General features: G+C 44.3%; 1 protein-coding gene across 6 annotated transcripts in view; it reads right to left on the reverse strand.

Annotated features, from left to right (window-relative positions):
* PALM2AKAP2 (PALM2 and AKAP2 fusion) overlaps positions 1-13,698 on the reverse strand; it is a 386,485-nt gene that overhangs the window by 153,253 nt on the left and 219,534 nt on the right. For all 6 annotated transcript variants that reach the window (XM_043547587.1, XM_043547583.1, XM_043547585.1 and 3 more), the window contains one exon: positions 10,000-10,082. In XM_043547587.1, the coding sequence (XP_043403522.1) occupies positions 10,000-10,082 (83 nt within the window). The remainder of the gene's footprint in view (positions 1-9,999; positions 10,083-13,698) is intronic.

Here is a 13,698-nt window from a genome sequence, read left to right on the forward strand (position 1 = left end):
CTGTTACCTGTAAAGGGTTAAGAAGCTCAGCTAACCTGGCTGGCACCTGACCCAAAGGACCAATAAGGGGACAAGATATTTTCAAATCCTGGGGGGGAGGCTTTTGTATTGTGCTATTTATTTACGTGTTGTTCTCTCTTGGGATTGAGAGGCCAGGCAGAAATCCATCTTCTCCAACCCATCCTAATCCAAGTCTCCAATATTGCAACCAGTATAGGTAAGCCAGGCAAGGCGGATTAGTTTATCTTTTGTTTTATGTGAATTTTCCCTGTGTTAAGAGGGAGGTTTATTCCTGTTTTTTGTAACTTAAGGTTTTGCCTCGAGGGATTCTCTATGTTTTGAATCTGATTACCCTGTAAGGTATTTACCATCCTGATTTTACAGAGGTGATTCTTTTACCTTTTCTTTAATTAAAATTCTTCTTTTAAGAACCTGATTGATTTTTCATTGTTCTTAAGATCCAAGGGTTTGGGTCTGTGTTCACCTGTACAAATTGGTGAGGATTTTTTTCAAGCCTTCCCCAGGAAAGGGGGTGGTAGGGCTTAGGGGGGAAGAGGTCTTCAAGTGGTCTCTTTCCCTGTTCTTTGTTTAAAACACTTGGTGGTGGCAGCATACTGTTCAAGGACAAGGCAAAGTTTGTACATGGGGGAAGTTTTTAACCTAAGCTGGTAAGAATAAGCTTAGGGGGTCTTTCATGTGGGTCCCCACATCTGTGCCCGAGAGTTCAGAGTGGAGAAGGAACTCTGACAGCTCTATTTGTGACTCATGGGGTTATGGAAGGCCCTGTATGCACTGTTCTGCAGTCTTCATGGAAGCCATGGAGGTGCCCTTGTGTAAGAGTAGTTTCAGTCAGGCTTGGGGAAAAGTGGATCTCAGACCTACATGGGGGGGGGTGGGGGGGGTGCACACCACATCCACAAAGGCTGTTGCAGCCTTGACCGTGATAGAGTAGCTATAGTAATCTGTTGTAGGGATGGGAGGTTAAGTCTTGGTTTACTTCTCACTAAGAAACAGGGACCTCTTTTCTCAGGTCTTCTCCCATTACAAAAGGAAAGGAAATGTGGCAATGAAATGTGATGCCTTATCTGTTCGTCTCCATCCACAATTTTCAGTGAGGAAGAGGAACGGGTTTTTCTTGTAATGCAGATTTAAAAAGTCTTAAATTAGCAGCCAGAAAGTTGGAGATTAGAATCTTCCCCCCTCCGCCCCAAGCTCAGACTGACATGCTGATAATTTGAACGAAGGAACGCACAGCTTTGCAGTACTACAAGTATGAAAGGAAAATGGAACTGCTGGCTGTTCTCTGTGCATTCCCTAAGAGCCCAATGAATTCAGTGATCCGGTCAGTTAGTTAGCATAAGTGCTGTGGGAAACTTGGAGGTCACATTCATAAATGCTTTATATTCAATACAAGGGTGGAATACTTATTACAGAGAAGCAGTATGGTCTGGTGGATACTGAACAGGCGTGGGAGGCAGGAGCCCTATTCCTGGCTCTGTCATTAACCTACTACATGACTTAAGGAAAGTCACTTTCTCTTCTTGTCTAGTGAGATAAAAGACAGTCCCTGCCCTGAAGGTATTACAATGTGTTTGTACAGCTCCTAACCTCACTAGGGGCTCAGTCTTGCTAGAGGTCTCTAGGTCCTGCCCTATTACTAAATTTTAATTGCTACATTGCTCAAATGGCTAAGAGGCTCACTTATAAATATATATCCATCTTACTGCGTGTTTGTATCACATAAAAGCCTGATCATGCAACCAGGTACAAGGAGTCCCATTGACTTCAGTGTTGTGCAAGTAGTGAACTGTTTCATCAACCATCAAGTTACAAACCTAATCCTACTAATACTTACTACAGCGTGTGGATGTGTAAACAGTCGCAGAGTGGAGAACTATTCATAGTGGAATCCAACAGAATTAAGTTACTGTATTCTGCACTTGACATCAACATGAAAGCATGTTTTCTACTCTTTCAGTGGGCAGTCCCACCATTCAGCCCTCAGCTTCCCTCTTCCTCCAAAACAAATAAGCCAGCCCACCCACCCACCGTAAGAAATCTATAACACATGTGATGTGGCATGATATGAGTTTTACTGCACTTTGTCTGGGAACAGTTGCACACCTAATTTTGGGTAATACAGTCATCACAAATCCATAGCAATAAAAGTTATGGACATCTCTGCACAATTCCACCCCAGCCTGTATCTCTGCTATGCTAAAGCGCTTCAGGAGCATTTCAAGTGTAGACAAGCGCAGAGTGTGACAGCTAAATACAAAGTGGAACAGACTGTTCACTCATTTGCTTAACCCATGTTGCAAGATACCATTCAAGGTGAAGTGGGTAGTTAACACATTACAGTCATAGGACAAAGGAGGGCTAGCGGGTTATGTGATGTTATAATCAGCCATAAATCCAGAGTCTTTAGGGAATCCATGATTTTTAGTGTCTAGCAAAGTTATGAATTTAAACTCCTCTTTTTAAGGTGTGGTGCAGCTTTTCTTTGAGAATGAGGACTGTCAGCTATGGAGTGATTGTTTTATGAGAAGTGTTCACCCACAGGTGATATGGTGCTTTTGTCTCATTTTTCTGGGAGTTCATTCTAGAGCCTAGTGATGGTCTCTTTTCACTCACAGTTATTGGACCATTTAGTGCACTGGATGAGATACACCAGATGTTGTGATAGGCCTGTGTAGGATGCATGGCTCTTGAAAGGTGTGGGGGGTAGAGGGCGGGAGGATTGATTATTGTAGCTGTGGTAATAGGTCTGCAGGTTTTGCATTTGCTGTAGCAGGGGCTGGTGCCACTTTAAGTTAGTGTTTCCCTCTGTGGGGAGCTTGCTTCTGATAGCTTGATGAGGTTGGGGTGAGGTGTTTGAAGGCCCGAAGAGGGGGGTTTGGGAAAGATTTCTATCTGGATGGGATCACCATCAAGTATGGGTTGTAATTGTTTAATGATATTCTCTGTGGATTCCAATGTGGGGTGGTCCATGACAATTTGAGGTGTGGGGTCTTTTTTTCTTAAAGCAGGTTCTCTGAGAGCATTTGTGTGTCTTGTTCCATGATGGGATCTGCTTCACTTTGTTTGGTGAAGGCTGTTTTGAATGTGTGACATTGTGTATCTTGGACTTCCTCAGAGCATATTCTGTGTATAAAAGATATTACCTCACCCACCTTGTCTCTAATCCTGGGACCAACACGGGTACAACTCTACTTAGATTGTAATTTCTGTGGGGCAGAGACAGTCTTTTTATGATGTGTGTTTACAGCACTTAACACAATGAGGCACTGATCCCTCATTGGGACTGTTATGTTCTCCAAGTATAAATAATAATGAGAGTTGAGTTAGAGTGGATTAAAGTGGTGGTTCCAAGATTAAGGGTCACCATGAGGGAAGGTGCAGATGACAGAAGTAATCAAAAGGGGCAGTTATGGACCTTTGGCAGAGGCAAGTAGGGAAAATGACAGGAAATGAAAGGAGAGGCTTGTAGGAACTAACAAGCTTCAATTGACTTGAAGTGTAAGTTATTGCCTCTATTTGGTGCAAAAAGTGAGGGGGAAAAAGGGAGAAAAATACAGGTATGACATGGGATGGGAGGGAGGCGAAGGAGGGGTTTATTTTGTGCCATTTTAATTTTGGGATGGTGGTAGGGCATCTAGGAAGACTGAGGCAAGTGGAGATGTGAGGCGGAATGGAAGGGAAGACTATGGGGTGGAGAGATAGATCAAGAATTTATTAATATGGGGGTGATAGGCAATAGCTGAAGCAGTGTGACCAGATGACGTTGGCCAAGGATAGAGTGCAGAAATAAAACCCTGAGGGATACTGACAGGATGGAGGGCCAGAGGAGAAGGAGACAGACAGAAGTTGGAGGTAGGCCTTTTAAATAATGCAGATGTGGCTGCATAATAGACCATTCAGACAACATTTTAGGTGGATGAGCTCGGATACCTGCCCCTGTAGAGGCATTGTTCACCTTTACATTGCACAGACAGAGGGTAAGGGAGCCGGTTCTGTTGCAGGAGCTGGCTTCACCACACTGAAGAGAAGAGGTGCTTATCTTACTAATTGTATTCATTCTATTAGATTTGAGAAATGAGACTTCAAAACCTTTCGTATCCAAGGGAATTCTTACATTTACCTCCACCAGCATGGAAATAAAGACTTAGGGCTGCAAGCTCTCAAGACCCTCATAGGTTTAAATATTTGCAATATCATGCCTGTAGTCTATTAGTAAAAAACCATCCATTGATCATGGAATATTTATCCTTATTGTAACCAAAGGATAATTTTGATTCATCAACATCAATGTTGCTGACCTTGGCCATAAGAGGAAAGACAGTCGCACAGGTTAATTGATTCTACATTATTTATCTCTTTAAAGATGATCAGTAAGACCCTTAATATCGTATTTTTTAAAGTGCTAAGCCATATTACTAACCTTTTCTGTCTCTATGCTGCTAAACTCCAATACCTTTAAAGCTCCTGAATTTTACATATTAAAATACAAATCTTCATAAATTAAGCAGTCTTCCATCTACATCTAGCCTTCCTCATACCCAGGATATAGGCTATGAAGATTCAAGATAGTCTCAACTCTCACAATGATGTTAGAATGGTCACAAGCACAGGATACAGCATTGGCTATGGAAGAGAGGACAAGACCAATCACACTGGAATAGTTAAGTGAGGAAACCAAGTCTACCCAGAGCTTCTTAGTACTGAAGAAACTTGGTATAGTCAGAAAATAAAATTCTCACTTCTCCAATGAGAAAAACAACTGCTAAAGACAAACAGCTGTTTTCTTGAACTACAAAGGAAAGAGCCCCATTGATATCAGGTGTCTTGGGATCAGGCCATTGTTGGACAGCACAGCTTCTCACCAAATTAAGTAGAAGATGGAGATCTTAGATTCACTGCATTTTCAGCTCATAAGTGAAATCATGCAAAATGTAACTATAATGCTACGATGGGACTAGTATCCAATTCTAGGCCTGCTCATTAAAACAGACTGCAATCTATATGGAAATCCAGCTCTGCACTACCAATCACTTCTTGCATTTTGATATCTCATTAGAATACATCCTGAGTGGGCAATCATATTTGTCTTCGGGTGTGAAGCCAGGTGGGTACATTTTACCCACCAGCATGACAGAATGACAGTTTTGGTACTTCCCTGTGACAGTTCCCAAGCTGAGGCACAAAACATTACAGTGCCACAGGTCAAACGTAATGGCTGTAATAGCTTTCGACAACTCATATTGCTGCATTGCTCAATATCAGCCACAGTACATATTCAAGAGCAATTAGCAAAAGGCATAATTGTAAATGAATACTTAGTTTTGCACTCCTCTGAGCAATAGATTAGCCAGATTCTCCTCTCCATTACTTCACTCCAGTCCCATTGACTTGACCATGAATGTGGCTGTAACCAGTGTAACAGAGGAAAATTTGGCCTATGGAGAATAAGAATTCAAACTGGCAGAAGTCAACGGAGGATGGCTTTAGCTACCTAAAATAGATTAATTTGCTCTCTGAAATTGACTCATAGCATGCTCATGGATTTTAACAGACCCCCATGCTTGGAATGATAGCAAGATCTGACACCAATTACCGGGGGGGAGGGAATTCCTATAACACACATGCAGGTCTAAATTTTAAAAGATGATCAGGGATTTGGGGTACCTAACCCCTTGAGGGCTGAGCATCCACTCCCTGGAAGTCAGGCCCCTTTAAGATGTCTCAAACTGAGCATCCAAAATATTGATGCACCTGAAGTCATTGGTCACCTTTGACATTTTAAGCCACACTGTGTAAGAATCAGTTCCCACCTCTTTACCCTGTTCTTGGTGCTCTGGCCTTTGGTTTGTTGTAGAAGCAGCCCAATGAAGTGAATGAAACTTGCCAGAGTTTGCTGGACTAATTTTCATCTCCTATTGGTGTATGTTAGCATGAGTGTAGATTCAGGGCCTGGGTCTTCGGTAACTATTCTGGTAATAAAGCAGAAGCAATTAGACTAGTGGTTAGGGCAGAAGCCTAGGACTTGGGAGCCATGGGTTCAGGTCTCTGCTCCAGACTTCCTGTGCAACTTTGGGCAAGTCAATTACTTTTAGTTCCACACCTGCAAAATGAAGCGAACAGCACTTCCCTACCTCACAAGGGTGTTGTACGGTTAAATGGTTGTAAGGGGCTCAGATTCTATGGTAAAGGGGGCCACATATGTACTTAAGGCACAATGTCATGATGTGTACTTGGTCCTTTCAGTGGTTTATTAAAATATGGGGCTGCACAATGCTGCCTTGTCTACACTTGTGGCGGCAAGGCATGTAGCATACGTGCTGCAGTTAAAAGCTCTGGCAGAGAGGAGACGGCAATGAGGGAAGGCTTTGACAGCTTCAGGAGCTGATAGAGCTTTTCGCTACAGCTGAGAGGCTCTGCAGCTCCCTGAAGCGGAACACTGCACTTCTCGGGCACGCAGAGAACCGTGTAGGGTACATACCCTAAGGTTCTGACATGTCTTGATCCTGCTTGCCTAAGCAGTACTGTCTACCCTGCTATTTATACCTAGGGTGACCAGACAGCAAGTGTGAAAAATTGGGACGGGGGTGGAGGGGTAATAGGAGCCTATATAAGACCGACCCAAAAATCAGGACTGTCCCTATAAAATCGGGACATCTGGTCACCCTATTTATACCTGTGCTCGGGTGGTGTGCAGTGTTTGACTCTACACGCCACCATGAGTGTAGGCAGCTGAAGATGGTCCCTGAACCATGCCAGAACTGCTGATCAGAGGTGTGGTCCCTGGAAAATACTGTACTTGCAAGGTTACCCACTGCAGCACAGCCAAAACAGTGGGCTAACGGGATAATCTGAACTGCCTGCTCTGGTTTATGCGTGTCTCTTGAAAGATATCCTAGCCCGTGGATTGAATTATCAGTTATAACTGGAGCTCTGATTCCCTGGAACCTACCTATTGACCAGACATCGCTACAGAAACCTGCAATTGAAATTACAGGTTGTCCACACAGCCTCCCTATCACTTGTAAAGTAACTATTGCAGAGGAAGAACAGAATGGCATACGCAGATGTCAACTCTCTCCCATTAAGCAGTAACGAGGGTAGAAGAATAAAGAAAACAGCTGCAGTTTATACCACCCACACACAATCTCCGTTTTGAACTACAGCTACAAGAGAGTCTCAAATAGCAGAGAACACGTTATTCTCACCATCAAGAAAGCTTTGCATGTATATAATAGGTTATGCAAGCAGATCAAGAAAGTAAAGTTTTGCCATAAGATTTTTCTGAAATTGAGTCTTCATGAACTCATGGGCCTGGCTTGGCTGGTCCTGAAGACGTGACATGTAGCAACTGTTCACGAGGGCCGTGTTTTAACTGTGGCGTAAAGAAGACTGATACTACACTTCATTTTAGTCACAAGGTGCAGTAGTTTAATATCTGATGCTGCACATCCTCCACTGGGGGCCTCTTCCTTGTCCTCGGCAGGGACAAGGGCGTGGCAATGTGCGTAACCTAGAGCAGGGATCTCAAACCTGAATTACCACGAGGGCCACATGAAGACTAATATATTGGCCCCAGGGCCGCATCACTGACACACACGCACCCCGCCGCCCCCGGCCCCGCCCCCACGCCACCCCTTCCATGAGGCCCCGCCCGCTCCCACCCCTTCCCTGCCCCCTTTCCAACCCCTTCCCCAAAGTCCCCACCCCAACTTCACCCCCTCCCTGCCCCTATTCCAACCCCCTTCCCCAAATCCCTTCTTCTTCTCTGCAGGACGCGGCTCCTCACCCCTCCCTCCTGGAAAGTGCTAAGCAGGGCCGGCTCTAGGCTTTTTGCTGTCCCAAGCGGAATGCCGCTGAAGCAAAAAAAAAAAAAAGAAGGGCCAGAATGCCGCCCCAAGCACGTGCTTGGTTTGCTGGTGCCTAGAGCCGGCCCTGGTGCTAAGCACCACCAAACAGCTGTTTGGCGGCGGGAAGCACCTGGAGGTAGGCAGAGGAGCGGGGATGCGGCACGCTGGAGGGAGGGAAGCTTGGCAGCCTGCAGGAAATAACTCCGGGGGGAACCCGGGGAGGGGGGGATGCGGGGAGCTTGGTTGGCCCCAGGAAATAACCCCGCGGGCTGCGTGTTTGAGACCCCTAACCTAGAGCACAATTTGGTCTTACAATTCCAGGTTTCATTAGGCTGAGAGGAACTTTATGGGCCACGTCTTTAGCTGGTGTAAATCAACAAGTGTTATCAATGGCGCTATGCTGATTTACACCAGCTGAGCAATGAACCTCTATGGTTATCTAAAAATGCTCTATCTGTATCCAGCTTTTTTTTGGACTTGATCCAAATGGGGCCCATTCATGCTTTTTTATATTACATTGGTCATTTCATTGTTCAACAGCAGCAAGGTGAATTGTGTTAGGGATTCATCAGGATTGGGTTTGCCCCTCAGCAAATTGCAGCTTAGAGAAGCAGATGCTGTCTGGTTGTTTCATACTCTAGCACAGAACGAGTTACAGTCTGTAATCTTTGCAAAAATATAAACCTCAAACTTCACCATGCAGTTTATGAAGCTCTGCTAAAGTTAGCAACTTTTGAGTGAACATTGCAGCTTGGGATAACTTGCTCTGATCAATTTTGGTTTTTTTGAATGCCGGTAAGGGTGCTTTACTGTTCTTTATTCCGTTTCCTGTAACAACATTTTGCTGATTTTGTTCAGAGTGACACCGATAACCAAGTCCACCTTCCTATTACAGAACTCTGCCAATGTCATTAAGCTTTTCCCTTTACTGTGCATAGGATCATTTTATTAAGTAAGATGTTATTTTTAAAAATGAGAAAAAGATGAGCTCTCACTCTGTGTTCCTGTAGATTTCCTAATATGGGAGGCACTTTTGTGGTTCCACAAAATTGTCCAGTATATTTAGGTTTGTAGTGATTTTACTTGAAGCCACAGGAACTCAGGAATTTAGAGACTCTAGGTCACATATGGTCCAAGATATGAACGTTTCACATGTATTTATATCAATAGGCATTGAACACAAGTCCTGATTTTACAAGGTGCTTATTGTCTTCAACTCCCATGGACTTCAGTCCTTTATTTTCCCCGCCTGAATCTTGTACTTATTTCTTCAAATTTCTAAACACACAACTGTATGTGCCCAGACCGTACATTAGAAGTCACAGCAGGAAGACAAAGAACTGCCCAGAAATATATCCACCTCTGGCCATGCCTCTCCAACAGCTGAGGGTACTCAACACAACTCAGGGAGTCATCAGCACCTTGCAAGCTGAGCCCAGAGACTAAGTGGTGTGCAGGTATAACATGGGTCTCTGTCTATACTCCTTCCCTAGGTTTCTGAGCTGTTCCACATGCTGTTGTTTTCCAGTGCTTAAAAGGGGCTGGTGACACTAGGGACCACAGACCTGGCCAAGATGAAGAGAGAGCTCTGAGCAGGGTGGACAAGAGAATAGGCTGGAGGGGTGGGTCTCAAAATTGATTCATTCAAACAAAATAGCTAAAGCCTAGTTTTGCTGTGAGCTGCTGAAAACATTTTACTGGGCACAACAGAGCTGGCACTTGTTTGAGATCCCTTTAAGAGTTGCCTGTTTTTCAATGCTCCAATCTGTGTTGCTGTCACCTCTGCTAGAAATCAAATATTTCAGTCATATCATAAAACCAGCCCTCCTAAGCCTCACTGTTGCATCAGGTCTCAAAATATTTAGGAAAGGACCCACCTGAGGCCAGTTGAGTAGCATGGAACTTATACTGAACTATTCCTGCCAAGGAAAATTCTGTCATCACACAGCAGAAGATGTAGGCCGTCTGCCCAAATAAATTGGTTTATCTCTAAGGTGCCACAAGTACTCCTCATTGTTTTTGCTGATACAGACTAACACAGCTACCACTCTGACAGCTGTCACCTACTATTGGTTTCCACAGAGCATGAATCCATAACTTGCTGACAAGTAAAAAGTGAATATAAACTTACCATCCCAGTCACTGCTGTTTCAGGGCTTTCACATGAGCACGATCCTCTTCCATCCTTAGGCAACACAGCCATTCCCTTCACTCCTGTGAACAGAGTCAGGGAGAGTATACTTATTTAAACATTTGTCTTGTTTGGATGCAGTACTTGCTTTGTTTCAGTGACACGTTGTGGTTGGCTCAATGTTGTGTTAGTTTTATTGAGAAAATCTTTACCTTGTCCTTTAAAAATATTCTCAATAAAACTATTATTAGGGCTTCTGGTTTTAAGTTTTAACCTCTGAACACCAACCAAACCACCCCCCAATACAAAAACGTGAAATCAGCGTTTATCCAAAAAACATAGGAAAGATACCAGAAATGGTAAGGGTCTACACAGCAGAAACGTAGACTACAGGGGCCTGTTTTATAAAGCGCACTAAGGTGTTGCACATTAATTGATCTGTGTAGAGCCTGCTGATGAGCACTAACGGTTCTCTAGTCATCTAGTGTGCTTTAACATGGTGCTGTTTGAAACAGTGCTATGTTAATACACACTGGGAAACATTACAAAGAGATTACTTATTATAGTATGTACACAAAAATCCCCCAACCTCCCCCCCGCCTTTTGGGGCATAGAATCATAGGACTGGAAGGGACCTCGAGAAGTCATCTAGTCCAGTCCCCTGCACTCATGGCAGGGCTAAGTATTATCTAGACCATCCCTGATAGGTGTTTGTCTAACCTGCTCTTAAAAATGTCCAATGATGGAGATTCCACCACCTCCCTAGGCAATTTATTCCAGTGCTTAACCACCCTGACAGTTAGGAAGTTTTTCCTAATCTCCAACCTAAACCTCCCTTGCTGCAATTTAAGCCCATTGCTTCTTGTCCTATCCTCAGAGGTTAAGAAGAATAATTCTCCCTCCTCCTTGTAACAACCTTTTATGTACTTGAAAACTTATGTCCCCACTCAGTCTTCTCTTTTCCAGACTAAAACCCATTTCCTCCACCCCCCCAATCTTTCCTTATAGGTTTGTTTTCTAGACCTTTAATCATTTTTGTTGCTCTTCTTTGGACTTTCTCCAATTTGTCCACATTTTTCCTGAAATGCGGCACCCAGAACTGGACTCAATACTCCAGTGGAGGCCTAATCAGCACGGAGTAGAGCGGAAGATTTCTTCTCATGTCTTGCTTACAACGACTCCTACTAATACATCCCAGAATGATGTTTGCTTTTTTTTTTTTTTCGCGCAACAGTGTTACACTGTTGACTTATATTTAGCTTGTGGTCCGCTATGACCCCCAGATCACTTTCCACAGTACTCCTTCCTCGGCAGTCATTTCCCATTTTGTAAGGAACGAACAGTCAGTTGCACCACAGTGGAGTACTTTGCATTTGTCCTTATTGAATTTCATCTTATTTACTTCAGACTATTTCTCCAGTTTGTCCAGATCATTTTGAATTTTAATCCTATCCTCCAAAGCACTTGCAACTTCTCCCAGCTTGGTATCGTCCACAAACTTTATAAGTGTACTCTCTATGCCATTATCTAAATCACTGATGAAGATATTAAACAGAACCGGACTCAGAACTGATCTCTGCAGGACCCCACTCGTTATGCCCTTCCAGCATGACTGTGAACCACTAATAACTATTCTCTGGGAATGACTTTCCGACCAGTTATGCAACCACCTTATAGTAGCTCCATCTAGGTTGCATTTCCCAAGTTTATGAGAAAGTCATACGAGACAGTATCAAAAGCTTTAGCAAAGTCAAGATACCGCTTCCTCCCTATCCACAAGCCTTGTTACCCTGTCAAAGAAAGCTATCAGGTTGGTTTGACAATTTGTTCTTGACAAATCGATGCTGACTGTTACTTATCACATTATTATCTTCCAGAGGTTTGCAAATTGATTGCTAATTTGCTCCATTGTCTTTCTACATCTGCATAAAAAAATTCACATTGCCAAAAATAAATCCTGAAAAATGAAAATACCCCCCAAAACAGAAGCCCTAAATATATAAATAGCTTTGGCCATCAGTGCAATACAGCCACCTCTGGGACACAACACAGCAGCTGTTTAATAGGGCAAGATTATTCAGGGTATGTCTACACTACGAAATTAGGTTGAATTTATAGAAGTCGTTTTTTTAGAAATTAGTTTTATATATTCGAGTGTGTGTGTCCCCACAGAAAATGCTCTAAGTGCATTAACTCGGCGGAGTGCTTCCACAGTACCGAGGCAAGCGTCGACTTCCGGAGTGTTGCACTGTGGGTAGCTATCCCACAGTTCCTGCAGTCTCCGTTGCCCATTGGAATTCTGGGTTGAGATCCCAATGCCTGATGGGGCTAAAACATTGTCGTGGGTGGTTCTGGGTACATGTCGTCAGGCCCCCCTTCCCTCCCTCCCTCCGTGAAAGCAAGGGCAGACAATCGTTTTGCGCCTTTTGTCTTGAGTTACCTGTGCAGACGCCATACCACGGCAAGCATGGAGCCCGCTCAGCTCACTGTCACCGTATGTCTCCTGGGTGCTGGCAGACGTGGTACTGCATTGCTACACAGTAGCAGCAACCCCTTGCCCTGTGGCGGCAGACGGTACAGTAGGACTGGTAGCCGTCATCGTCATGTCCGAGGTGCTCCTGGTCGCCTCTGTGAGGTCGATCAGGAGCGCCTGGGCAGACATGGGCACAGGGACTAAGTTTGGAGTGACTTGATCAGGTCATTCTCTTTAGTCCTGCAGTCAGTCCTATTGAACCATCTTATGGTGAGCAGGCAGGCAATACGGATTGCTAGCAGCCTCTTGTACCATCTTCTGCCAAGCCATGAGATGTGGATGGCATGCAGTCCTTCTGCACCGTCTGCTGCCAGCCAAAGATGTAAAAGATAGATGAGTGTATCAAAACAAGAAATAGACCAGATTTGTTTTGTACTCATTTGCAACCCCCCCGACCCCCCCGCCTAGGGGACTCATTCCTCTAGGTCACACTGCAGTCACTCACAGAGAAGGTGCAGCGAGGTAAATCTAGCCATGTATCAGAGGCCAGACCAACCTGCTTGTTCCAATAAGAATAACTTAGGTGCACCATTTCTTATTGGAACCCTCCGTGAAGTCCTGCCTGAAATACTCCTTGATGTAAAGCCACCCCCTTTGTTGATTTTAACTCCCTGTAAGCCAACCCTGTAAGCCGTGTCGTCAGTCACCCCTCCCTGCGTCAGAGCAACGGCAGACAATTGTGCATCTGAGTCGAGAGTGCTGTCCAGAGCAGTCACAATGGAGCACTCTGGGATAGCTCCCGGAGGCCAATACTGTCGAATTGTGTCCACAGTACCCCAAATTCGACCTGGCAAGGCCGATTTAAGTGCTAATCCACTTGTCAGGGGTGGAGTAAGGAAATCGATTTTAAGAGCCCTTTAAGTTGAAATAAAGGGCTTCTTCGTATGGACGGGTGCAGGTTTACATCGATTTAACGCTGCTAAATTCGACCTAAAGTCCTAGTGTAGACCAGGGCTCAGCAATAGCTAAATGCAGGAAAAGGAGAATAGTCGATCTAAGTGAAGCTGAAGAGACTTCTTATAGGCAGAATGCAAATTAGCTTGATTGCAATTGGGCCAGGACACTAGGACTAGGACCCTCATCAACAGTGCCATAGTCAAGACTTATCCCTGATTTTCATTTACACTGTTTCAGCAGTGCCTAGAAGGGGCCTTAGTATAAGTGAG

This window comes from Chelonia mydas, chromosome 5 (assembly GCF_015237465.2).
Source record: "Chelonia mydas isolate rCheMyd1 chromosome 5, rCheMyd1.pri.v2, whole genome shotgun sequence".
Lineage (NCBI taxonomy): Eukaryota > Metazoa > Chordata > Testudines > Cheloniidae > Chelonia > Chelonia mydas.